We start from the raw sequence: 26,911 nt of genomic DNA, 5'->3' as shown, positions 1-26,911 counted from the left end.
AACTAGCGCCAGCCACCTCTGGAACCTGACTGGATACCTCAAGTGCCAGTTCCACCCCAGTTAATTGACAGGTCACTGCGCGTCTCCTTGAAAGATATGCTATTATTGGAAATGCAACCGAGAAAGGCAGAATAAATGTATTTCAAGTGAGTGACACATAATGAGTGAACCTACTTTGATGGAATACATAATTCTGAGGTAAGTTTTAAGGTGGTTTCCAAATGAGTCACTGTTTTAAACTACTGGCCATTTGACTGAACATTTAGAGATGAGATTGTGTTGCTAATAGTTAAACTATGGGAGTAGGCTAACGTTTTGAAAAGCTAACATTATGAAAGGCTAATGTTATGAAAGGCTAACATTATCCTGTGTTTGCCTCATGTTGAATACATTTCCATTCATGCAGCTGCTTGTGTGACCAGTAAAACCTATAAACTGCTTCTGATCAAGTCATGCTAATTTTATAATAGCGAGCAAATACTAATGACAGATTTTGGGGTAAACTAAATAGAGTAGTCTAATGTCACTGTTTCTAAAAAAGGATGTTTTTTCTGGACAATTAAAAAAAAAAAATAGGCAAAAATTGAGAGTATACCCACTTCCCCGGGGACCACTACACCACTGGATATACTGTAAATTTACAGACAAGTAAAAGCAGACAGCAGCTAGTTAAGTGGTAGTGTGAGGTCTGTCAACATGTCCTTGAGGAAGTCCCTGGACTGGAGACGGATCCACTGAGCACAAACATGAAATTGAATTTCTCTTGCGTGAAGAACAAAATATTCATCGACACAAGACAAGGACAATTAGAGGGTTAAAGTTTTTGCACGTCTAGATCAGGTGTAGAACAATTCCACAAAGTAAATTTACCTTAAATAAATGTTAAATGGGTTGAATATAAATAATCCATTTATGGTTTTACACCTTACATACCAGGGCTATTGTGTGTGCCTCATTTATCCATGAGCACACACTCATGGAGCATCAACACAAAGCAATTTGGGATTCAGTGTCTTGCTCAAGGACACTCCAACATGTGAGAAGCAGGAAATAAACAACCCTCTGATAAAGGTTCAGATCCAAAGTTAAGTCATTGGTCATTTGCAGATCACTTATAGCAATTTGAGGTATTTTATGTTCACTATATATTTCAATCCATTAATCTATCAAATTTTATTTATATAGCGTTACATCATAACAAAAATTACCACATGACACTTTACATTTAGAGGTGATCTAAACCAGTCTCTTAATCCATTAAGACCAAATCAGCCACTGACAACCAAGACCATCTACTGAGCTAAACTGTTTAAAATCAGTTGATCCTTTAATTATGTCAATATATGTAAATAATTGGTTTAAAATGCAGTGTGTCATCTTTTCATGGTCATCGGATATGACCCATTTGGACGTTCAGAGGCTCCGTAGTGAACATGGAAACACCGTCATCTTCTACAAAATTGATTCACCCATGGAGTTGGATCAATGACAGTGGAAGGAGATGCTCAGTTTATGTTTAGTTAATGATATATTTGCTTTAAAAGTCACTTTTTCTTCAGTTTTCTCTGTTTTGATATGATCTTTGAATTTACTCTGAGCTTTCATGAACATCTAAATTAAATATGGGAAATTACACATAGGAAAATACATGATTTACAGTGAAAAATGCCAAATATAGGAGAATGATATGATGAATGGTGATAAATTGCTTAAGAAAGGTTAAATAGAGGGAAAAATCCTTTAGGAACTGACACAAAAATAGAACTGGGTCTTTATTGGTTAAATCGCATGATAGCAGTATTATAGATGAAGTGTAAATTAAATGCCACTGTCATTTACATATGAATATTTGACTTTTATTAATTGTTTTTTTAAATGCATACCTGCATTTCACCTTTTCCTGTCTCTCACCAGTGTGTTGTTGCTATGGTGAATTTTCTCAGTGCTGCTTTATGGATGGAAACACTGAAAAAGTCCCTTTTTCTTCTGTTTTCTCTGTTCTGATTAAATAACCTTTGAATTTATTCTGAGCTTTTATAAACATCTACATGATAAGTGAATTAAATATAGGAAAATACATGATTTACACTTAAAAAGCTCAAAATAAAGAGGACAATATTATAACTAGAAGCACTCGGAAAGCGCAGACCTCCGCCAAGGCAGAACAGTGGCCCCCTCACCCCCGATCACCACCAAAATTTAATCATTTGTTCCTTGTGCCAGTATCAACATTTCCTGAAATTTTCATCCAAATCCGTCCATAACTTTTTGAGTTATCTTGCACACGGACAGACAGACAAACAGTCAGACAGACAGACCAACACCGACAAAAACATAACCTCCTTGGAGGAGGTAATAAATGGTGATAAAACACTTAACATAGGATAAATACAGAGTAAAATTCATTTGGGAACTGCCACAAAAGTAGTTATATATACAGTCACGGAAAAAAATTGTCAGACCACCCTTTTTTTCTCCAATTTCTTGTTCATTTTAATGCTTGGTACAACTAAAGGTACATTTTTTTGGACAAATATAATAACAACAAAAATAGCTCATAGTAATTTAATTTCAGAGCTGATATCTATCCATTTTCCAGGTTTACTTGATAATAGCCAAAATCACTTCAGTTCTTACATCAATATCTATGGCATTGTACTGACAAAAACAGTGCTTTTAGGCATTCCATGCTTTTTGTTTTCTGTCTGTTTTAATCACATGATACACACAGGAGTTAGTACTTGACTGCATAACCATTGTTTTTGATGACTTTTGATGGTCTAATAATTATTTCCAAGACTGTACATTTATTATATAATAGTTATAAGTTAAGCCATTTTACAGATAAATTTGTTATGAAACGTCAAATCTGTAAAGTTACTGACAAGGTTGTTTTTACTGATGAGTCTGCTTTGGAAAAAAAAAAAAGAGAAAGACACTAGTGAGGTACAGAGGGAAAAGCACAAAGACGAGTAAGGGAAAAATAGGGAATGACATGAGGGATGAAAGAAACAGCACATTAGCACGTATGGATTAGCTGCCTCTCATTCCCAGGCCCTGCCGCAGCCCTGCACATGTGCAGATCTGACCGCGCAGGCAGCCGGCAGCGGTCATGTCTTAATTAACGAGCAGACACCTGATCAATAACGAAGGAACGATGGAAGAGGAAGACGTGAAAGGTGGGACTGCCTGCACGGTTCAAGGTTTTTGTTTTCCGTTGATGTGGAATAACATTAGAAATCAATAACGCTGGCTGGCCCCGGCCACACACTGCACAGGAAAGAGCTTGAACAACAGTAATCCCCTCACTACCTCACTACGCCCCCCCCCGTGTCTCCTTACCCATCTTCTTTCGATCATACAGGAAGATTTGTCACCGTGTTTTCTGTGCAATGTGATCCTGAGCCATCTAAAGCCATTTCTATAAACTTTTGTTCTGTTCCAATTCTGTGATTATTAAAGGAGAAACCTACTCGGGTTCTTTTTTGTGCTGCCTCGTGTGGCGTCTGAAGCGGATTTATTTCGGAATGAAATGTTATTTATTTTTTATTGCTGCGCTGCTGCTTTCCTCCAACCAGGCAATCGAATGTGGGATTACTTACATTTCCCACAATGCCTTCAGATAATGAGGCTCATTTAGTAGATGTTGTAAGCACAACTTGTGCAAACTAACAAATGAATTCCATTGACGATGCTGTTTTATTGGTCGCTGTCTGACAAAAGAGCTCCTGAATGCATCATGGCCCACAATTCTCAGTAATGCCCCATAGTATTAAACCGCTGTGACTGAATGTATCTAAAGCTAATCAGGACTTGTCAGTATTAAATGAAAGAGGAGATATTTAACCCTGTAAAGCCTGAAGTATTAAATCATTGACAGAAAATTCCAGCTCTTTGAAACTGGAGTCTTTATTGGTCCTTCTGAACAACCAAAAAAAGTTTTTTTTCAAATAGCAATTTCCATGTATGAGTTTCAGTTTTGTATCATATTTGATACATCAGGTCTCAATGCTCAAATATTATTGTTTTTGAACAAACAAAATATAATATAACACAAACATGTCTAACAAATTGGTAGTTCCCTTTCAAAATTGGCAAAGTTCTGTCTCCTTCCTCATTAATGACAATTGCGTTGTGTCACTGGAAAGTACGGTGGCCCAGAAGGGCAACAGCCCAAAAAAATTATCCATAGAAGAAAAAAAAAAAGAGAACAGCCCAAAAACGTATCCACTAATCCAAAAAATTATCCACTATTTTTAAAATCCACTTAATTTTAAAGCAAGAGACCTTTCAGGTAAACAGTGCCCCCTTAATTGAAAAGGTGGATTATGTTTTTTTTTCTTATAGTGGATAATTTTTTGGGCTGTTCTCTTATTTTCTTAGAGTGGAAAAGTTTTTGGGCTGTTCTCTTTTTTTTCTTATCGTGGATAATTTTTTGGGCTTTTCTCTGTTTTTCTTATAGTGGATAATTTTTTGGGCTGTTCTCCTTTATTTCTTGTAGTGGATATTTGTTTGGGCTGTTCTCTTTTTTTTCTTACAGTGGATAATTTTTTGGGCAGTTCTCATAGTTTTCTTATAGGGGATAATTTTTTGGGCTGTTCTCCTTTTTTTCTTATAGTGGATAATTTTTGGGCTGTTGCACCTCTGGGCCACCATGAACTGACCCCTCCCCTCTAATGGATTATCTATGTATTGGATGAATTTAATTGTATACATCCGTTTTCTTTAGGAAAAAAAAAATCACACTGATCATGTAGAGGGCTTCAAAACTCACGTATCAAATATGATACGTATGGCGTTATAGGATTAACTCTTTACTATGTGTACTTTGTTAGATGTAGATTTACATCCTGAAGAATTATCCTCAGTTACAGTAATGTCACTAAACCACAGGTGTGAAACATGTGGCCCGGGGGCCAAATCCGGCCCGCAGGATGAATTTGTAAAATGCAAAAATTACACTGAATTCAGGTTCTACATACAGACCAATTAGATCTCAACTGGGCCAGACCAGTAAAATAGTATCATAATAACCTATAAATAATGACAACTGCAGATCTTGTCTTTGTTTAAGTGTAAAAAAGTAAAATTACATGAAAATGTGTATATTAACAAACGATCCTTGTACAAAAAACATAAATAACCTGAACAAATATGAACAACCTGAAATGTCTTAAGACAGGGCTGCTAAATTTGATCTGAAGTGGGCCGAACCAGTAAAATAATAACATAATAATATATAAATATGGTCAACCCTAAAGTTTTCTCTACGTTTTAGAGTGAAAAAAGTAAATTTACATTATGAAAAGGTTTACATCTACAAACTATCCTTTCAAAAGATGTGAATAACATGAACAAACTGAAAAAATAAGTGTAATTATAACATTATTCTGCCTCAGTTTATCATTTACACATGTACATCATAACTTACAGATCACAGTGGATCTACAAATAGACACAACATTTAGTAACAGGCAGAAATTTGTTAAAATTATACTTCTCTTTCAGGTTTCATGTTCATATTTGTTCAGGTTATTCACTTTTTTTTGTGAAATTAGACTTTGTTTTAGTATAAATACATGAAAATATTTACATTCACAAAGAGAAAAATGTGGATTTGTCATTATTTATATGTTCTTATGATAGTATTTGACTGGTCTGACCCACTTGAGATTGAATCGGTCTGAATGTGGAACCTGAACTAAAATGATTGTTCATATCTTAGTGTAATTTTTGCATTTCACAAATTCATCCCAAGGGCCGGACTGGACCCTTTGGCGGGCCCGATTTGGCCCCCGGGCCGCATGTTTGACACCTGTGTCTTAAGAGAAGTAAATGCAATTTTACCAATTTTCAGCCTGTTACGAAATGTTTTGTGTATTTGTAATTGTAATGTAAGTTGTAATGCACATGTGTAAATGAAAAACTGATAAACTGAGGCAGAAGATTGTTTTTGTTAAAATTGCTCGTGTTTTTCTTAAGACATTTCAAGTTCATGTTTCAAGTTCATGTTATTCATTTTTAAGGAAACGTTGTAGATGTAAATATTATCATAATGTAATTTTACTTTTTCCACTGTTATTATTTTCTGGTCCGGCCCACTTGAGATCATATTGGGATGAATGTGGCCCCTGAACTAAAATGAGTTTGACATCCCTGCAGTAAAGGAATGTAACTAAGTACTGTGATTACATACACATTTGAGATACTTGTACTTTACTGTCAATTTCTACAGCTTTCTTCTTCTGTTCCACTACATCTAAAAGACAAATATTATACTTTTTACTCCCTATAATGGTCTGACAGCTTCAGTAACTTCTCACAAAGATGTGAATAACATGAACAAACTGAAAAAATAAGTGTAATTAAAACATTATTCTGCCTCAGTTTATCATTTACACATGTACATTATAACTTACAGATCACAGTGGATCTACAAATAGACACAACATTTAGTAACAGGCAGAAATTTGTTAAAATTATTCTCTTTCAGGTTTCATGTTCATATTTGTTCAGGTTATTCACATTTTTTGTGAAATTATACTTTGTTTTAGTATAAATACATGAAAATATTTACATTCACAAAGAGAAAAATGTGGATTTGTCATTATTTATATGTTCTTATGATAGTATTTTACTGGTCCTGCCCACTTGAGATTGAATTGGTCTGAATGTGGAACCTGAACTAAAATGATTGTTCATATCTTAGTGTAATTTTTGCATTTCACAAATTCATCCCAAGGGCCGGAGTGGACCCTTTGGCGGGCCGGATTTGGCCCCCGGGCCGCATGTTTGACACCTGTGTCTTAAGAGAAGTAAATGCAATTTTACCAATTTTCAGCCTGTTACTAAATGTTGTGTGTATTTGTAATTGTAATATAAGTTGTAATGCACATGTGTAAATGAAAAACTGATAAACTGAGGCAGAAGATTGTTTTTGTTAAAATCGCTCGTGTTTTTCTTAAGACATTTCAAGTTCATGTAATTCATTTTTAAGGAAATGCTGTAGATGTAAATATTATCATAATGTAATTTTACTTCTTCCACTGTTATTATTTTCTGGTCCGGCCCACTTGAGATCATATTGGGATGAATGTGGCCCCTGGAATAAAATGAGTTTGACATCCCTGCAGTAAAGGAATGTAACTAAGTACTGTGATTACATACACATTTGAGATACTTGTACTTTACTGTCAATTCCTACAGCTTTCTTCTTCTGTTCCACTACATCTAAAAGACAAATATTATACTTTTTACTCCCTATAATTGTCTGACAGCTTCAGTAACTTCTCACATTACAGTTTTTCATCCCTGTCCTTAGTGAAAACCACGCATCTCCAAATGTGTCAATCAAATGTTTGTGATTTACTGAGGGATGAAATGTTTCTTTCACGGCTTGACTTTAAAACTGTCTTCCTTCTTACATTTGGATTTACTGGAAAAGGCTTTGTCAAAAAAAAAAAAAAAAAGAAAACCGGGTCTTTTTTTTCTGAACTCATGAAGTTGACCTTTTAGAGATATGTGGTTCTCACAGGACAGTGATATTGATGATCTTATAGAACATGATGCACTGATGTACAGGACTGTGCAAAATCCTTTGGCCACTTTTAGGTTTAGCTGAACTTTTAGCACTTTTAATTCGAGCTGTTGTTTTCACAAGATTGAAATTAGCATACATATTATTTCTAATTCTCTTTTCTTCAGAAACAACAAGAAAATACAGGGAATATGTGCACAGCCTTAAAAAAACACACGCAAAAATGGAACTAAATGGGTTCTAAAGGTTAAAAAGTCAGTATTTAGTGTGACCCCCTGACCCCATAGTAAGAAGCAGCACAAACAGTTAGAAACATCTGACATGTGTTGAATAAAACTTGGAATAAAACATCAGAAAATTATACAGTGAATCTAATATTGTCTGAACAAAAAGGTTAAATCCATGTTAAGGTCAAAGAAGCAAACAGAAGCTCTTTTTTCCTTGAAACTTTTGGTTTTACACAAGAAATCATTCCTGCCTGTGGCCATCAGACACTTTAACTCCACCTTATAACCACATAATTATAATTACGCACAACTGTATTTTTGCACACTTTTCACGTATATTTATTTAATGATCATATTGATAATATATTGTCTAGAACAGGGGTGTCAAACTCATTTTGGTTCAGGGGCCATTCATTCAGCCCAATTTGATCTTAAGTGTGCCAGAGCAGTAAAACAATGACTTAATAACCTATAAATAATGACAAATCCAAGTTTTTCATTTTGTTTTAACACAAAAAACCCCAATTAAATTATGAAAATATTTACATTTTACAAAAAAGTGTGAATAACTTGAAAAAACAGACATTTCATTTGAAAAATTAGTGCAATTTTAACAATATTATGCCTCGACTTATTATTCATACATGTACATTTACACACAGTGTTACATACGCATTTGGTAACAGGCAGAATATTGTTAAAATTTTGGAGTTTGGAACTGAAATTTGAACAATTTCCACAATTTTACATCTCTTATTATTATTAACACAACTACCAATCACAGTGGATTTATACATGCACAAAACATTTAGTAACAGGCAGAATATTGTTCAAATTGCACATTTTGGGTTTTCATCTTTGTTTATATTTATGTATTTATTTGCATTTTATTGTGGAAAAAATAGTTTTGTCAATGTAAATATTTTCACAGTGTAATCTTATTTTTTTCACTTAAATTTTTCACAAAGAAAATTTGTAGCTGTCATTATTTATGGGTTATTGTGTTGTTATTTTTACTGTAGATCACATTGGTCTGTAGGTGGAACCTGAACCAAAATGATTTGGACAACCTGGACTGTTCAGGTTCATTTTTGCACTTTCATCCCACAGGCCGGAATGGAACCTTTGGTGGCCCCTGTGGTCTAGAATATATTGTTGTTCAATATTTGTGTCTTAATATGTATCTATAATGTGGTGGAAAGGATCTTGATTCGAACCAGCAACCTTCCAACCTAAAGTCAGTTGTGTAAACCACTGAGTTATCCAGTCACTACTGAGATGAGAAACCCAAGAAATACCAAGGGCTGAAAGAGGAGATGGAGAAAATGTGGGGTGTGAAGACAGCAGTGGTACCAGTAGTGATCGGGGCACTAGAGAGGATGGCTCCAGCAGATACCAGGAACAACATCAGAGATCTCTGTCCAAAAGAGCACAGCCCCAGGAACAGCTAAGATCCTACACTAAACCCTCAGGCTCCCAGGCCTCTGGTAGAGGACCCGTGTCCAAAGGAAACACCACCCAAAATATTTATTTATTCACGTTTTTTTTTTTTCTCTCTCTCTCTCTCTTTTTCTGTTGTATTGATAATTTCTTTCCTGCTACTTTTTATTAGCTTACCGGCTGACAGGTCAATTCCAGGTCAATTCCGATTGACTTCAAACTTGGTATACAGCTTCTTTATGATGATGTCAACAAAAGTTTGTGAAATTATTTGGATCTGATTCTGGATTTGGTGCAACTTTGAAAAATTTCCCCATTATAAGCGATAGGAAGTGGATCGATGCAATAACTCAGTAAATATAAGCGATATCAAGTGTCATGTATTTGTCTTTATTTGTCTCTATTAGTTGGTTTTTGTTTTCTGAGATCCAGATTGGGTTGATATGGGGGTCGCCACTGGTTCTGGGGGGGGGGTTTATACTTTGTGTGTCGCAGAATCTTGTATTATAAAATGTAAATTTCTTTTTCTTTTGTATTGTACTTCTGAGATGCACAATGATAAGAAATAAAAAATTGATCCAAAAAAAAAAAAAAAAAAAAATTCCCATTATAAGAGATAGGAAGTGGACTGATCCAATAAATCAGTAAGTATCAATGACATCAAGTTGGAATTTGAATTTTTTACAGATCTGATCGGAATATGACCAAAACATGGGCTATTTCTGTAATATAATAAATACACAGAACTGGGTGATAATAAATGGTATCTGGATACATTTCCCAAAGCTTTTAATTTGGCCGGTAAACTATAGGGCCATTGGTCCTATTTTTTATTATACTTCAATGAAGTGACTATAACACGAAATAATTTCCCCCATAGATTGATGAAGAATTTTGATCCTGATTTTACTGCTGCTTCCCATATATCCAGATTCTCAATAAAGTTATCTCTAATCTAATCTAATCTAATCTAATCTAATCTAATCTAATCTAATCTAATGCATTTTAATACATTAACTGAGATATGCATATGTGTGGCCATTAGATCTTTACTAACTCAACAAATCAAATGTTGGACTCAGACTTTTGCACAGTTCTGTACATTAAACTACCTATAGAATATGAAGTATAGTTCAAATGGACTCAGCCTGAAACATGTACAGCAGGAAAGAAGAACATACTCACTAATTCTGCAGTGAAATGAAATCAAAAACATATGTGAGACGGCTAAAATTAGCTTAGAGGTCTTATTTCTGTCTTTGTGCATTAGAAATCAATATAAGTGAATCCCCAAAGGAACTCTGTGTTGGTAAATGCAAGTTATGTAAATTTACAGGATTTCAGTTCTGTTGCAACATGTTGATGGTCATATGAACTATGTTTTCAGCTCAAAAATGTCCAGTTTCATCACAATTAATGCTATATTTTCATGTCACAAATGGCCACGTTATATTTTAACTGAATTTACCTGAAAAACAAATATTCTATTCTTTTAGATTCCCCAATTTTTCTTACAAGATTATATCCTACATATCACATGTTTTATTTTTACAGGTTCAATATGGAGTATGGTGCTGATCCATCCTGCTTATGTTACGCCAATACATACATTAAGAACGTTGCACATCACTTTTTAAATCAACAGTTTTCTAATAATAAGCATTTTTATAAAGAAATAACAATTCTATATTGTTATTTACTCTTTAGTATGATGATAAACTATACAATAAATAATTCTGATCCTAGGGATCATTTGTGTAAATGGTGACATGGCTGCAGAGCATCAGTATGATGGGATCTGTAACAACCATGTCACATCCGTCCACTGCCACATTTTGTGTTTTTCTTCAGCTGTTATTGTTTTAGATCCACAATACTAACATTTATGAATAAGAGGAGAATTAGCAATAGTAAGTATCTAAGTTTATTACTAATAAAGTACTGGTACTGACCAGATCATCATGGGTAATGTCACGTCCGTCCACCAGCAAAAGTTTTCACATACACGTGCTATTCAAAATCCAATATTTCTGAAAATATAGCTTCCACTGTCAAATAATATCAGTAGTCTGTGCACAAATGGATTTGCATAATTTCAACACAGTTCTATGCATTTTTTACAACTTTTTTTTTTTTTTTTGACAAAAATGACCACTCATTTGACATTTGAGTAAATTTTAGCCGGAGAGTAAAACACTGACACGGACCTTTTTACTGTTAACAGTCCATGTATAAAAGGTTCAGTCTTTAATCTAAGAGTCTACGGTGTGTACGTGTTTACAGTATATACTGATGTAAGTTTTTGTTGGAATCTGTTTTGTTGTTTAAATTTCTCTCTCTTTCTACTCTTCTCCCTCCTTTTTGCAGGTATCTCCACAACTGGAGCTGTTTGCTTCTAATGTCTGGTTCTGGTTCTGCGACCTGTTTGACTGTGTCGTGGCCTCGTGTAGCCAGACGTTTCCTCACACTTTGTTAGTTTTGTGCCAGTGCTGTAGATAGTTCAGGCAAACTGCACTATCCGTCTGGAATAGAGGTAAAGTTGTCTGGTGTTTGGATAGTACTTGGGTGGTGCTGAACACAGGAAACTGCAACAGTGCATGGACAAAATAGAACTGGGAGAGAAAATGTTTTGGTGGAACATGTACATGATGGTATTAAAATACTACAATCCGTAATAAAGAAAATGGGTCATAAAAAATTGTGGCTTTGTCAAAATTTGGCATTTTCAGGCTCTAATTACAGGTGGAGGTTGTTGTTCTTTCACATCATGAGACAAACAAACAAAATAATGATGCACAGGTAGAAGGAAGGAGAATGACAACCCTGTTACAACAACACAGATATTCAACCTTATTCTATCAGAGTGCACTGCAAAAATCTAAATCTTACCAAGTGTATTTTTCTCATTTGTAGTCAAAATATTTCATCACACTTAAAATCAGACATAATCACCAAAAGAGGAACTTTTCAGTGAGATATAAGAACTTCTTTTTAGACAATAGATCTTGAAAATCTTATTTCAAGAAATCTTACTGAATCTTTATCCTCACTTGTTCCATTGGCAGATTTTGCTTAATTCAATTTTTTTTTCATTAATTCCAGCAAAAAAATCTGTGAATGGAACAAGTGAAATTTTACAGAGATAATTTTCACTCGTTCCATTGGTAGATTTTTTTTTGCTTAATTCAAGATGTTTTTTTTTTTTTTTGGAAAAGCAATTATTACAAAACTTCCCTTCAAGTACAATTCAATTTGAAAGAAGATGCTAATCCAAGATTTTAATCAAATATAGAACAAATGAAATAAATAAAGAAAGAAAAGTGGGCTGGAGGAGAGGACTTAATCCACTACTTCATCAACAAGATAAGACACATTGAGGTGTGTATGTTTACATTAACCTAAAACAGAAATGTATATCATATAAATGTTTTCACATCACCGATGTATTCAGTTCACATCCATTACAAATTTAACATAGTTTGTCCATTTTGACCAAATAGTGAAAAAAGATTTCTTTTGACCTTTAAAACAAAATGTCAACTTCTCCAGAATGTAAATGTTCTGTACGATGTCGATCCATTCTGCTTCAAGCTTTAACCATTTTCTAGTGACAGTCTTTTTACTTAATGTCAAAAGTATTAACAACAGTTTTTAATTCAAGATTTTTTTTTTTTTTTTTGCTTATTTCAAGCAAAAAAAAAATCTGCCGATGCAACAAGTGAAAATTATCTTGGTAAGATTTCCTGAAATAAAATTTTCAAGAGTAAGTATGTTGAAGCTATTTCACAAAAATGATAATTTAATGCTAAAATATAATCATAATTGTTATCCATAAATTAAAAAAAAACAAACAAAAAACAAAACAAAACAGAAGCATATTATTATTTCTTGATTTAGATGTTAAATTATAGTTGCTATTTAACTGGATTCCTGAACAGAATAGATAATTTTAATGCTTGGATGCCATGCTTGATGCTCTTAATCAATGAGCTTTCTTTATATTTGAGAATAAAAAGAATCCATTTCAAATCCCTCTTTCCTGTTCAAAATGATAAAACACAAAGAGGCTCAGTCTAAATGAAAGTCTTCTCATTAAACCACTTCATAATGTTAGAAGTTCTCTGAGACAAAGAGGGAAAGGTGATCTACTAATTGTGTTAAACTGTGTATATGGTGCAATTAGTAGTCGTAGTAGTAGTAGTAGTTTATTCACCATTAATTACTTTAAACAACAAACAAAAACAACACATCCACTGTTCTGTTTACAATGCGACCGAAAAGGTTTAGGCTGAAGTAAAGACTTATTTTGTCTAACCCTATTTACAAATAACACAATGTTTCCACAAGAAAACAAATATCAAAATATATATTTTTTAATGTAATCATTGCTAAATATACAAGAGTAGAGAATACATATTTAATTTTAATTCAGGTAAATCATGTCTTTATCTCAACTACCAATATTGTTCCTAGTCTTTTAAACAAGTATTGACAAGTAACTAAATAAACTGGACTGTAACAGTGAGTAAATTACAGATTTCTCATCACTAGAAATATTTGGTATAATTAAAATAGCCTACACGTCTACAAAATTATCACCAAAACATAACCTTGCCATTTCTAGTTACTTTGAATTTTTTTTTTTTTAATTGAAGAAAATAAATCTACCCAGTATTTCCTAAACCGGGCTGACCTGTTGGTGACAGCTGGTTTTCGTTTGATATTCATGTTTCCATTTGCTGCAAATTTGCTGCTATTGTTGTATTAAGAAGCTCTATTGAGCTAAATACTATACTATTAAAATGTGACACCAAACTGCCCATGTTTGAATTGTTCTATTTTGAAAATGAAAAATTCATAACCAAGTGACAAAAAGGGGTAGAATTGCAAATTACACAGCTCACAGTGGGATTTCATTCCATTAAGCCGATTTATTATTAATTTTACTCTAATTATGAACCTATTCATTTGTGACTTACATAATTATGTTCATTGAGGAAAATGTAGTCCTATAAACAGATTAAATTCACATTATTTGTGTCAAATAAACATAAAAGCAGCCGAGTCCCAGCATCCATTCAGCGCCTGCATCCTGACACCACATCCATGATCATGTCTGTCATTTACCTTTCACTGCAAACATTCAGCTGTGTCTGACTGAAAGTTTATCAGTGTTTGTTGAGTATTGTGGGAATTCTCAGACAGGATGGCCATTCTGCGATAAGGCATTCACATTTGGTTGTAGCCAGAAGGCTGCTGAGGATGGTGGGAACTCTAATCAGTCTCTCCCCACCTGCCTCCGTCACCCTCTTTCAAGTGAGTTACTGATCCACCTCTGGACAGAAATCGTATGTTTATTTTCTATTCTTTCTCACTGCAAACTTTTGGTGGAAAATTGAATTTGATGCCCAGGGGCAGAATGGAAAATTGGGCAAAATAGCTTATTTTCCCCCCGTCCAACCTTTTGCTTCTCTTTCTAATGAATAGCAAAATAAGATATCTGTGGGAGATGGTATTCTATGCGGGATACTAGCCCTTGCAATTTAGAACTCATCAATTCATGTTTACAGTACAAGTGTGAATTTGGGAGGAGTGTGTCAGTCTGCACAACATGTATATCTGCCTGATAGGTCTGAATATCACCCTTATGAAAGAGGCACTGAGCCGTGACATCAAAGATATCTAACATCCTTGAGTGCTGTCAATGGGTTTCTTTCTTTTTTTTTCCTGGCTGTGACACATTATATTTGGTGACTGATTTAGCTTCTGCAAACAGAAATCGAAATCATTAAAAAGTGCTTGAGATCTCTGTGAAGATTTTCAGACTATATTACTTAAAGCAAGCACCATCGCTTGCCTAAAGAGAAACCTCATGGATTAAACCATAAACCGACTCATTATTAAACAGGGCAGGGCTAAATTTGGAACCACAGCCTGGCAATTCTGAATGCCTCCACGTTTCACTGATCCATCCCTGATGATTGCCTTTTAATCAGCTGCAAATACTCTTAATTACAAGATTAGTCTCCTACCAATTAGCCAACGTGCTAATGGTTCTAATCTGCCATTGAAGTCGACTGAATTCTAATTAGAGACTAACTGTTTCAATTCACCTAGGGCCCATCTGATGGGTCATTACCAACCTAGTTATCCTCATATAAACCAACTGCAGCATGCAACACAGGTCCCATTTGGAGAGCAGCTGTAGAGTCTTTATGGCCATCATGTGGGCCATTTCCATGCGTCATGAAATGACAATGTTTCCGTTCTCTGAATATCACGGAGCCACTCTGATGACTCACCGAAAGAAAATATTGTTCTCTGCAGCGGTGCAAGCTGTGGTTATCATCTCCATCAAAGAGTTTGTGTTTTCATTTCCATAAGTTTGTCTGTTTGTTAAAAACTACGGTGGCTGACAAGGGCCAAACACACTGCAACAGTTACAGAAAACAGCTGCATGTTCAGAAACAGTGCAAATTCACAAACTCAAACACAAGTTTAAATGAAATACAAAAAGAGGAATGTGGTGAAAATGAAAAAATGCACCACAAGACACAAAAACAAATGAATAATCATCAAATGCTCTGCAAATAAAGAAACAATGCAGACCAAGACATCATCAACCTACGAAAAATGCTGCATAACCAGTTACTACAACAGAAGTGTTCCAAACCTGCAGCCAGCCAGTGTTTATAGACCACAGACTAGTGTCAAATAGAATCAAATAAAAGTCACATGACCGCACTACGCCATAACTTCAATTTGTTCCCATTGTAGTTTGAAACACTATCAGTCAGCTGTTCTCTATCTCTCTCTCCATCCTGTGTGTCTCTACATTGAGCTGTTCTGCTGACAGCGCCCCCTACAGGTTTGGAACACTTCTGTTGTAGTCACTGGTTATGCAGCGTTTGCAGATGTTTTCTTGGTTTGAACTGTTTTGTGTTTTGTATCGTTTCTCTGTTTGCAGAGCATTTGATCATCACGCATGTGTTCTTGTTTCTTGCAGCACATTTTTTCATTTGCACCATGTTCCTGTTTTTGTACCTCATTTAGACTTGTGTTTGAGTTTGTGAATTTGCATCGTTTCTGTACTTGCTGCTGTTTTCTCTAACTGAGACGCATTGGGCCGTTGCAATGTGTTTGGCCCTTGTCAGCCACCATAGAAAACTGCTGCACTGATTTTCACGAAACTCGGTGAACGGGCCAAGGGTGAATCCGTCACTATTTGGAGCAGAAAAAAATCTGGTACAATCTGGATTTTTCACACTGCTTTCTCCAAAGTCTAATTTAGACTAAAGTTTCATGGTGAAATGAAAGGGAAGTTACAGTGGTGTGAACTGGTCCATCTCATTTTGACTAAAGCTGTCAGATAACGCTGCCTGTGACTCAGCTTATCAATTTGCCAGTGGCTGGTTCTTGGATGTCGTGTTGTGTAGTTTTCCTCAGTATTTATGGACTGTAGCGGTAGACCTTTCTGGAGCTAACATGACGTTACCTACTGGTTTTTGGACATCTGTTTTGAAGCCCAGAATTGTGTGTTTTGGCCATCACCTTGCTGCCTGGAGCCTGACAGGTAATGAGTGAGCCAAAATGACCTTATCTGTAGCTGCTGGCTCTTCTGGTGAAATTTTATTCAAGTTGACATTTTCTCTGGTTATCAGTGATGACAGCATCACCTCTTCTCAAAAATGCAGCTGTTTTGGTGAAATTTTTGATCATCTATTTTATGTTTCATGAATACTACAAATACAATGTGGTAGACCTGTAACGGTACACAAAATTTCAGTTCGGTACGTTTTCGGTTTTGAAAGCCACGGTTCTTTTTTTTTTTTCGGTTCAGTACGTGAAGAAAGAAAACCCCTCAAAATGTCTTTAATGCATTTATGAATTTTTGAACATTTTTCCCAAAATTTTTGGAGACAATAGAATATAGAAAAACAAGAATAATATAATTTTGCTGCTATAAATCAAATAGAAAATAAAATAAAATAAATAAAATATTACTAAATGTATTTTAAACAGTAGTATTGCACTTTTCTCTGAAAGGTAATTTTGAACAAACAAGAAAAATCTTATCACAGTTTTGTCAGTTCACATTCTGCATAAAAATACCAAAAAAATTCCACATGAAGTGCAACATTAACTAGAGGGCAAACTGGTATTCTGTTTTAACAAACTGAAGAAGAGCTACATTGACAACAAAATTAACCAAATTATTTATTTTAGGATAATGACGAAACTGTTTAGGCCACTTTGTGTATTTGTGTCTGTGTGTGCAGGGTGTGATTCGTCAGAAACGGGGGGGTGGGGGGGTGTCGGAGCCGAGGGGGGATGCGGTCTACAACCAGCGTAACTAACGCTGGCGTGAAACAAAAGTGAAACTTTACATACTTTAACATGTGTGTGTGAGAGAAAGAAACAGACAGACAGAGCTAGTGTGTTTTACAACTACCGTTATTCCTAGGGGCCAAACAACATTCGTCTTATCTTCTCTTTCTTCATTATTGTCTTTCACCGGGACTTGATGTGATTCCAAACGGGACTGTACTGATGGTGGAGGGTCTTCAGTCTCTTCCTTCCAGGTTCACATCATATTTGTTGTTTTTTTTAACCTTATATCAGCTGCTATTTCATATTTCGGGTCGTTGTGCGTGAGTTCCATATGTCTGTGTAAAACATGCGCAGATTTAAAGTTCCGCATCGAATGACGTCTTTCGTTCCTTTTTCTTTTTCTCAACGTACTGTGCTGTTTCGGTACAGCTGTGTACTGAACCGAACAGGTGTGTACTGAAACGGTTCGGTTCGGTACGTGTACCGTCACAGGCCTACAATGTAGTATAAGAAATAACTATCACTACCCTCATTTCTCTTTTAACACTTTGCAAATTATATCCATCCAAAAACATGGAACAAACACAGAATCATTCTTATGGATATGATACAGTCAGTACAGTTACATGCACAGGAGTAGAATCAATTTATTGTTGAAATCATGTCGTTTACACTATGATAGGTGGAGATATTCACTCTTTTTACTTGTTAACCTGAACATCATAGACGACAACAATAGTCAATCATGAGCTACCAATTCATCAATAGAGAAGTAATCTAGCACAGCAATGGATAACATTGCAAAGTAGTACATAGCGTACTTTTTGTCCGCTCTAATTTTTGTGCATATGATGCAGCTCAACTTCCAGCCCAGTATTCGTCGCACTGCTCTAGCACACGCGCATAGAACCTTGTTTCGTTCCAATCCAACTGCTCTGTTCACACACAGGAGTTGATCAACTTTCAATCTCATTGTCTGGGTATTTGTCTGACTATTAAATCTCTCAATTTCAGTCGAGCTAATGTGTTTACATGTATCTTTAAAGTCCAGTTTTAGTTGGATTAACACAATAATTAGTTTTTTTGAAGTGTCATGTAAACCCACTGACTGTCTTCTCTGTTACTGGTATTTGAAGCAGTTGCAAAGTTGCAGCAATTTTCTCATCTTTGGTGCGAACAGGGCTTTACACTGTGAAATTGGCCTCATCCAGTGTCCGTAGTACCATCGCTTCAGTTCCTAGTTGGATGGAGGTCATCCTGTATGGAGTTTGTACGATCTCCCTGTGCTGTGTAAATTTCCTCCAGGCCCTCTGGGTTAATTCTCCCATCAGGTGGGGCTGTGTGCTCCTTTAATGTGATTCCAACAGTGGTCTGTTTCACTTCACATTTGCATCAGGCAATCTTTTGTTAGAGAATTACTAAGCGAATCCAATACCTCTTAGTGACGAACATTAAACAAAACAATCTGTACAGAGAGCGTTAAACCAAACTTTAACTCTGCAGGGATTCTGTGCTGCTTCACACAAAGACAGTAGTATCACATTATGGCCAGTGGAATCTTGGTGCATGTGTCTAATAAAAGATGCAGAGACACGCATTAAAAACTCTTCCTTAAAGGAGTGATATTTTGCTTTTTTAAATGGAATTATACATTTTAAAACATTTCCCTGTGCTCTACATAAACTGTAAATGCTATGCTTGGGTCTGAATTCTTCATTAATTCAACTCCACAGGTCCATCTTCAACCCTATTTCTGACTAATGACACCAGAAAGGTGGTTTTGAGCACTGGCCCTTTAAATGCATATGAGCCACTGCACACTCCACCCCCTCCAGACTGTTGGCTGTGCTGCTCTGTCCCGTTCAGCCACTTGTGTTCGTTAATACAACCAACAACTGAACATTTTAGCTAATCGGCTTGAAGTTTGGACATATTTTCAGTATGGACTACAACTGCTGCTGCTGATAAGCAATTATGAAAGTGTTTTTCACCTTTGGGGTCAGGACCCTACGTGGGGTCGCCTCAAATTTCTATTAATTGATAAAAAACAAAACAAAACAAAAAAAAAAAACTTACTAATAAAAATACATGGTGAGTTGAGAGAGACAATCCCAATCCATAAAAGACATGGCAAACCGTGAAGCTGAAACTGAAGCACTGTGGTACTGTGTATCTTTCAAATGTTCATTGTGGTCAGTTTCAGATGCTGCAGCTCTTTCATAATTCATAGTTTGAGTTAATGTTTGTTCTGTATTAACTGTCAGCCTTGTAAATCCAAGCTGGACTGACTGCACATATCCTGACCAAGGAAACTAAAATTCTCACTTTGCGCAGTAATCTACTCCCGGCTTTACTGCCTCCGTCCATAATAATATATGTTATATAGCCTAAATGTAGTCTAAAATTAACATTATTTGCAACATAGTATAGCAAACTATTACATGGTCAAAAACAAATTAATTTTAGCAAAAAAAACCCCTCCGTTTTGAATGTCTGGGGTCGCCAGAAATTTGTGATATTAAAATGGGGTCACGAGCCAAAACGGTTGGGAACCAATGAATTACGGCGTACTCTGAGAACTGTTCATCGGAAGTCTTGACCTTATATGTGCAAATGTCGTGACATAACTAGTTGTAGACGTAACAAATTAAGAAGACATTAAAACAATTGTAGAAATCCACTCAATTTTTGCCAAAATGAATATAAAGATAGCTTTGCAGCACCTGGAGGGTTCAAATTCAAACTTTTTGAACTATTAGGGTCCAAATACACAAATAAATGAACCAAAGACTAACAAAAGTGGGCTTAGCAAAATATGACCCCTTTAACTGAAACTCAAAAGACACAGTCTCAGTCTTCTGTCCTTGCCAAGTTGAGGTCATAAGTCATTTAGCAGTCTGGAGTTCATTCTCTGGTCATGGATGCTCCTATCAAATAATGAACATAAAGCATATTAAGCAAATTGGAAAGGAATTCCTTCTTTTGTTTTTCATGAACATTTTGAAAAAAATATCTTCTTGTTTATGTAATAACTGCAATTAAATCAGAAAGCTTCCTTCCAAAACGCCTCCTACACCATTCATGTTTTGACTGTAGATAATAACTGTGATCTTCAGCTCACAGGCAGACACATAGATTAGTATAGGGCTGGGTAAAAAAATCAAATAAATCGATTTTGGATTGATTTATTTTTTATTTTGTGTAATCGATTAATGGTGGATGAGATCGATTTTTCAGAGCAGGACTGCGAGTAAATGACCTGGAAACCGCAGACGTGAAAGTGTGGCATGCTCCATCTCGTGAGCCCCTCGCGGAGATGGGGCGTCTTGGTCATGCTTGCGACAGTTCTGGCGTGGGAGGAATGCGGAGAAAGGGTGGGGGGAAACCCCTCCGCGGGAGGTCCTCCCGGCCACAAACTCGAACTCGCAGTGCGGAGGAACTGGCTGGCAGAGGCGGGTCGCGGAAGCCAGTTGTTCTAGAACTATAAACTTCGATCACCTGTGGCTGAGTGCAGAGTTAGAGGAATAGTAAAGCGGAAATCACCAAGCTCCGCCCACCCTCCCCCTCCTGTGAGTTTCCTGTACCAAGGGCCCGTTCTGTGCCACTGTAGAAACATGGCAATGTTTGTGTCCTGTTCATTATTTAAGAGCAGATTCAGCGATTTACTGCTGAAATGTCATATTTATTTCCTTTCTAATATCAATATTGATTCTGTGTTGCATGGCTGCAGTAGTCAAATAATCAAGTTACAACTCAAAATTGTACTTTGGTATCACTAAATGAATCTGAATCAATCAATTAATACTGAAAGGAATCGCAATTAATCGATTCAGAACCTTATGAATCAAAATCAAATTGATTAAGGAAATTGGCCGTGATACCCAGCCCTAGATTAGTATATTAAAGGGTTAGTCCTTGAACTAGACAACACATACAAGAGGGGAAGAAAGTTTTTAATAAAAAAGTATATATGACATAGCAGAGATATACTTCGTGGGCATACACTCCATCAGATGAGGCTATACATCACAAAGAACTCAAAACATCTGAAAGTTTCCATTCTGGCTGAGCATCTCATCTCTGGAGGTGAGAACAATTTGCTACTACTCCTATTAATGATTTTGTGAGAGAATACTGACCCTACAAATCTTTTAAATGGACTTTATTATTATGTAAATATCACTCAGGTTTCATCCAATGTCAAAGGCAGGGAGGGGGTTTCAGGTATATTGCCACCTCATCACAGAGGTCTTGCTGTTAGAAGACCTATTCAGTGCATAACTTCAGTGAGACAGAGGCCAGTTTTTAATTAAAGATATTCAGCAGCTCTGGCCACTGCAGTAGTCAGGGTTTGAGGACCACACTGGCAAAAACTCTCCAGTAATACACTCTTGAAAACACAGTGTCGGCTTAGAAATATGCAACATGAAATCAACAGCTTGTTAGTTAAGTTGTTTGCTTTATATCCATGTAAAACAGTAATATATATATATGTTTTGAGATTATAATGCCACAGAAAAAATGTGTCATTAACCAGCAAGCCAAACTGGAAGGACTGACAGAAAAAAAAAAAAGAAAAAAAAAAGCAGTCTTCATTCCAATAGAATCCTGGAACAGAAGCTAAGCAACAGAGCTTAGTGCTGTAAAATAAATAAATAAAAATAACGAAATGAAAAAAAAAAAAAAATCAATATCAGTTTAAGTGCTATATTCTCAATATTTTCACTGCTAATTTATTAATGAAATGAAAATGTTTGGACACTTCCTTTGACTTTACATTTTCACAACTATGAAAAAAACATGTTTTGTGCAAACCCCTGCAGGTTTATGTTGACACACTGAGTACTTTTAGTGCTGAAAGACTCTGTTTTCAAACTGTAACATTGTGTTCTGCACAAAAATAAATCAGACTTACTCTCGTGGTGGAGTTCAGGAGCCCGACATGAGGCTCACAGAGTCACTGTAATCCTTCACTGTTTGAAATCATCATTTCATCGGTCATTATTTCTTCAGCAACAACATTAAAACAATAGGTGGTTACATTTAGCTAATGTGTTGGAACTGCTGTCTGCTTTTTCAAACTGGGGCCAAGCCACAATGAAAACACTCAAGTGTCAAATACCACCACAGCATTTTTTTTTTCATTCTCTATGTAGCTTACCAATCTTTATGACTGATTATCATTACCTGGAGGTGATTGTGTGGGGAGACTGTTACTGTGTATTCAGAAAATTGCTGTCAGAACTTTATAATGTTTTGCTCCAATGTGTATTCAAGCCATGATTCCGAATCAATTCCAAAAAAACCTGAACAAACCTGATGAATTATTGATTAAATGTTGTCAATTAGAAACAAATCTCTGACGTTACATGGACTTCAAGAGCATCAAGGTTATAAATAAAAAATAAGTTTCAGTCTCAGTTGCTCATGTGTCGGTTCAATTTGTGTCTTGTTTTCGTAATTCACAAAAAAAACTAGTGCATCAAAAGCTTGTATTGGACTCACCTGCCCTGCACCTTAATGTCAGAGATGGCGTAGAAGTATCTGGACAGGTTGTTCTCGTCCACCATGGTGGCTCCAGTGGCTGGTTTCAGCAGCCTAATCCTCAGATCAGTGATGGTGAAAAAGTCCCGCAGGTTCTTGGTGGTATCCAGCTGGCCGTAAAGCGAAGCCATATTGTGAAGACGAGGTCCGGCAAAAAGGGCAAAGCGATCCTTTATCTCAAAACGTACTGTCTTGTCATTCTTCCAAACGTAACCTCGGGAGTAGTCCTCGGTGCAGATGATGTCCAGCAGAGTGCGCTGGGTGAGGTCGTTGACAGTCTTGGGTTCCATGGTGAAGGCGTCCAGGCAGTCTGTGGCGTAGAACTGGTAAGGGGTCCAGGTCCGGCCGTAGTCGAGGGACTTCTCCAGGACCATCTGCTCCGGTCGGCCTGACTCAAAGGTCAGTACGATGTCGTCAGTCAGCTCAATAGTCTTGTTCCATGACAGTGTGAGGTTGACTTGCAGTGGTTTGGGGTATTTCTTCCATGAGGTGGATTGCCAAAAAGTTGTGGGATTGCGACCTTCAAAGTCAAACATCAGCTCGGGAGGATGAGCTAGTTCCTCAGTCGTGGCATCACATTCATTGTTGCACATGTAAGGATTCTCCTATAAAGAAAAAAAGCACATGTAAGCAATCCTTGCAATCACGATACAACAATGATTGTCACCCTTTCATGTGTATAATGAGCATAATGATCTGCTGACATTTGGCTGACAGCCAGTTTTGACAGTTACCAGCCTATTACGAGTATGAGGACATGAAAGAATGGCATTGGCTTCCACTGCAAAAATCTAAATCTTACCAAGTGTATTTTTCTCTTTTCTGGTCAAAATATCTCATCACACTCAAAATAAGACATAATCACCTAAATAGTGACTTTTCAGTGAGATATAGGGACTTATTTTTAGACAACAGATCTTGAAAACCTTATTCCAATAAATCTTACTGAATCTTAATCTTCACTTGTTCCATTCGCAGATTTTTTTGCTGGAATTAATGAAAAAAATTTTGAATTAAGCAAAAAACTCTGCCAGTGGAACAAGTGAGGATTAAGATTCAGTAAGATCTCTTGAAATAAGATTTTCAAGATCTATTGTCTAAAAATAAGTTCATATTTCTCACTGAAAAGTTACTCTTTAGGTGATTATGTCTTATTTTAAGTATGATGAGATATTTTGACAAGAAATGAGAAAAATACACATGGTAAGACTGTCACCGGTCACAAGTGTTTGTTCCTGGAGGATTCTGTTGGGTTTCTGTAAATTGGCTTTGAGTCTGGTTCTGACCAACTCTATATGTAAAGTGTCGTGAGATAACTTTTGTTATGATTTGGAGCTATATAAATAAAATTTGATTGGATTTTTGATTTAAGATTTTGTTTTTTTGCAGTGTATGTGTTTTCTGAAACATGGACACGCAGTTTAGAGCTCAGCCACTGCATCTGACTGCAGCCACACGTTCATTTTGTTTCAGTCTCACTAATGCAGCGTTTCCACTGCATGGAACCAGCTGGACTCGGCTCGGCTCAACTCGACTCGGTATTCCCGAAGACCGTTTCCATTACTGGATACTACTGACTTTTCAGTACCTGGATGTCATAGCAATGCGGTATGTTATTTCTGTGTCGTCTGCTCAGAGAGTTGCTGAAAACTCACTCGTTGCGTGTTGTCTTGTCTGAATTTTTACATCGGCCACCAAAGACTGAATCTCCTCGACCAACCATGGTGTAGTTTTGGACTGTTATCATGTGGATTAATATACCGCTATATTTACTGTCCACTTCCGCATCTGTTTTTTGTAAAACGGCGGGTCACAGAGAAAACTATCAGACCAATCAGTGGTCTGCAGTGTTATACGTCACAGTTTAGTATCGCTTGGAACCTCAGCGGAGGTGATACCAAAAAACTAGTATCGGGGAAACGCAAAAAGGCTGAGCTGAGTCGAGTTGAATCGGTACCATGCAGTGGAAACGCGGCATAAGTTGACTTCATTGTGCTGCCACATCATTGTTAAAATGCAACAAGAAAGAAAAGAAAAGGTTCTATTTCACGTTAAAGGTTCAAAAAAGAAAATTGGCCATATTTCACTACTGTTATGTTAAAATAATCTGCTTTGAGCATCTATCATCTCCATTTCCTTCTTCCATGATTACAGCCTCTTCACTGATTTCTACATATACAACACAGGTTGAATTTTCCACAAAAACTTTTACACTTTCTTATGAGTTGTTCAGTACATTTTAACCTACTTAGAAATCCGCTCCCACTACAGCACAGACTAACACAAACTTCAAAAAAGTCCATGAACATGTACAGATCTTCTATTTGGACTCCTTAAGCACAGTTATAAAAAAGTATTAGCACATATTAATCACACTCCATAGTTACAAAAAGCCACTTGGCCCAGTGGAAGGAAATTACAGTTTAGAAATCGCCCAGTTGATAGGAAGGCTGTTCAGTGCAATTTCAGCAGTAAGGAATTTTAGTGCCATTGAAGCCTACAAAATCAACTTCAACACACACATACACACACATGAATACACACAAAAACATAAAAAAAAAAAACAAGCATGGAGGTCCGACCGACTGTAGCAGAGCTCCTGATGATACGGTTACCGTGAGGATCCAGGCCTGTCAAAGCACACTTGAATGAACACAAACTGAGTCAGTCTACCTGTGACAGAGTAACACAGTAAATGGATTGAAACAGACATAAGGTCTATTTCTGTCAAAAGTTAACAAAGCATGGCTTATCTCTGCGCTGTCAATCAGTTAAAACAAAAACTAATTACACATGATTAATCAATTTTTTTTCTTATTAAGGAACAAGCTTCTAATAATCACTAGTTAAAATCATATTATTTTTATTTTAAGTGTCAAACCTATTCTCTTCTCTGAACTATATTTAACCCATAAAGACCCAGTGCTACTTTTGTGGCAGTTCCCAAATGAATTTTTCGCTCTATTTAACCTTTCTTAAGTTATTTATCACCATTTATTATAATATTATCCTCTGTGTTTAGCATTTTTTCCATGGAAATCTGGTATTTTCCCATATTTAATTCACTGATGATGTAGATGTTCATAAAAGATCAGATTAAAGTTGTCATAATATCAGAAACAGAGAAAAATTAAGAAAACATGACTTTTTCAACAAAATATAACATTAACTGAAGATAAACCAAGTGTGTTCATCCACTGTCATTGATCCAACTCCATGGGTTTTACTGGTGAATCAATGTTGTAGAAGATGACGGTGTTTCCATGTTCACTACAGAGCCTCTGAACATCCAAATGGGTCATATGCAATGACCAAGAAAGGATGACAAACTGTATTTTACCAATAATTTACATGGATTAATAAATTTAATAAATAAACAGGTATTAAACAGTTTAGGACAGCAGATGGCTGTTTGGGTCTTTATGGGTTAAATAAAACTGACTCTGATATGCACTAAATAAGAACAAAACCTAGATCTACATATAAAAGCGCACTTAAATTTTAATACCATCAAGGCCATTAATATTAGATATCAGCTTAGAGGGCCAAAAATTCTTATATGCACTAAAATAAATGACTAGCACGTTGACCTGTGGGCAACCATGGGTCATAATGCCGATATCTAGGGACTGAAGTTAAGTTTTTGACTTCATTTCCCATCATGCAGTGTGGTACTACGCTTCTGGTCACCTGAGCAACGTGATTGTAAGGCTATTGTATTCCAAAATGACTAATATCTCCCAAAATATTGGTCCTATCAACTTGCCGAGATATTTAATGTGGAGATGGGTAAGGATGGTAGCTCAATTCCTCGGAATCCTTTGCATGCCTG

The 26,911-nt window shown here is 36.2% G+C and overlaps 1 protein-coding gene across 1 annotated transcript in view; it reads right to left on the bottom strand.

The window, feature by feature from the left end:
• Positions 1 to 26,911, bottom strand: part of LOC115436861 (netrin-G1-like) — a 213,176-nt gene that overhangs the window by 67,563 nt on the left and 118,702 nt on the right. Inside the window, exon 3 of the mRNA XM_030159828.1 lies at positions 23,041 to 23,684. Within this exon, the coding sequence (XP_030015688.1) occupies positions 23,041 to 23,684 (644 nt within the window). The remainder of the gene's footprint in view (positions 1 to 23,040; positions 23,685 to 26,911) is intronic.

Source organism: Sphaeramia orbicularis, chromosome 17, assembly GCF_902148855.1.
Source record: "Sphaeramia orbicularis chromosome 17, fSphaOr1.1, whole genome shotgun sequence".
In the NCBI taxonomy this organism is placed as follows: domain Eukaryota; kingdom Metazoa; phylum Chordata; class Actinopteri; order Kurtiformes; family Apogonidae; genus Sphaeramia; species Sphaeramia orbicularis.
This window is presented reverse-complemented; position numbering and strand designations above follow the sequence as displayed.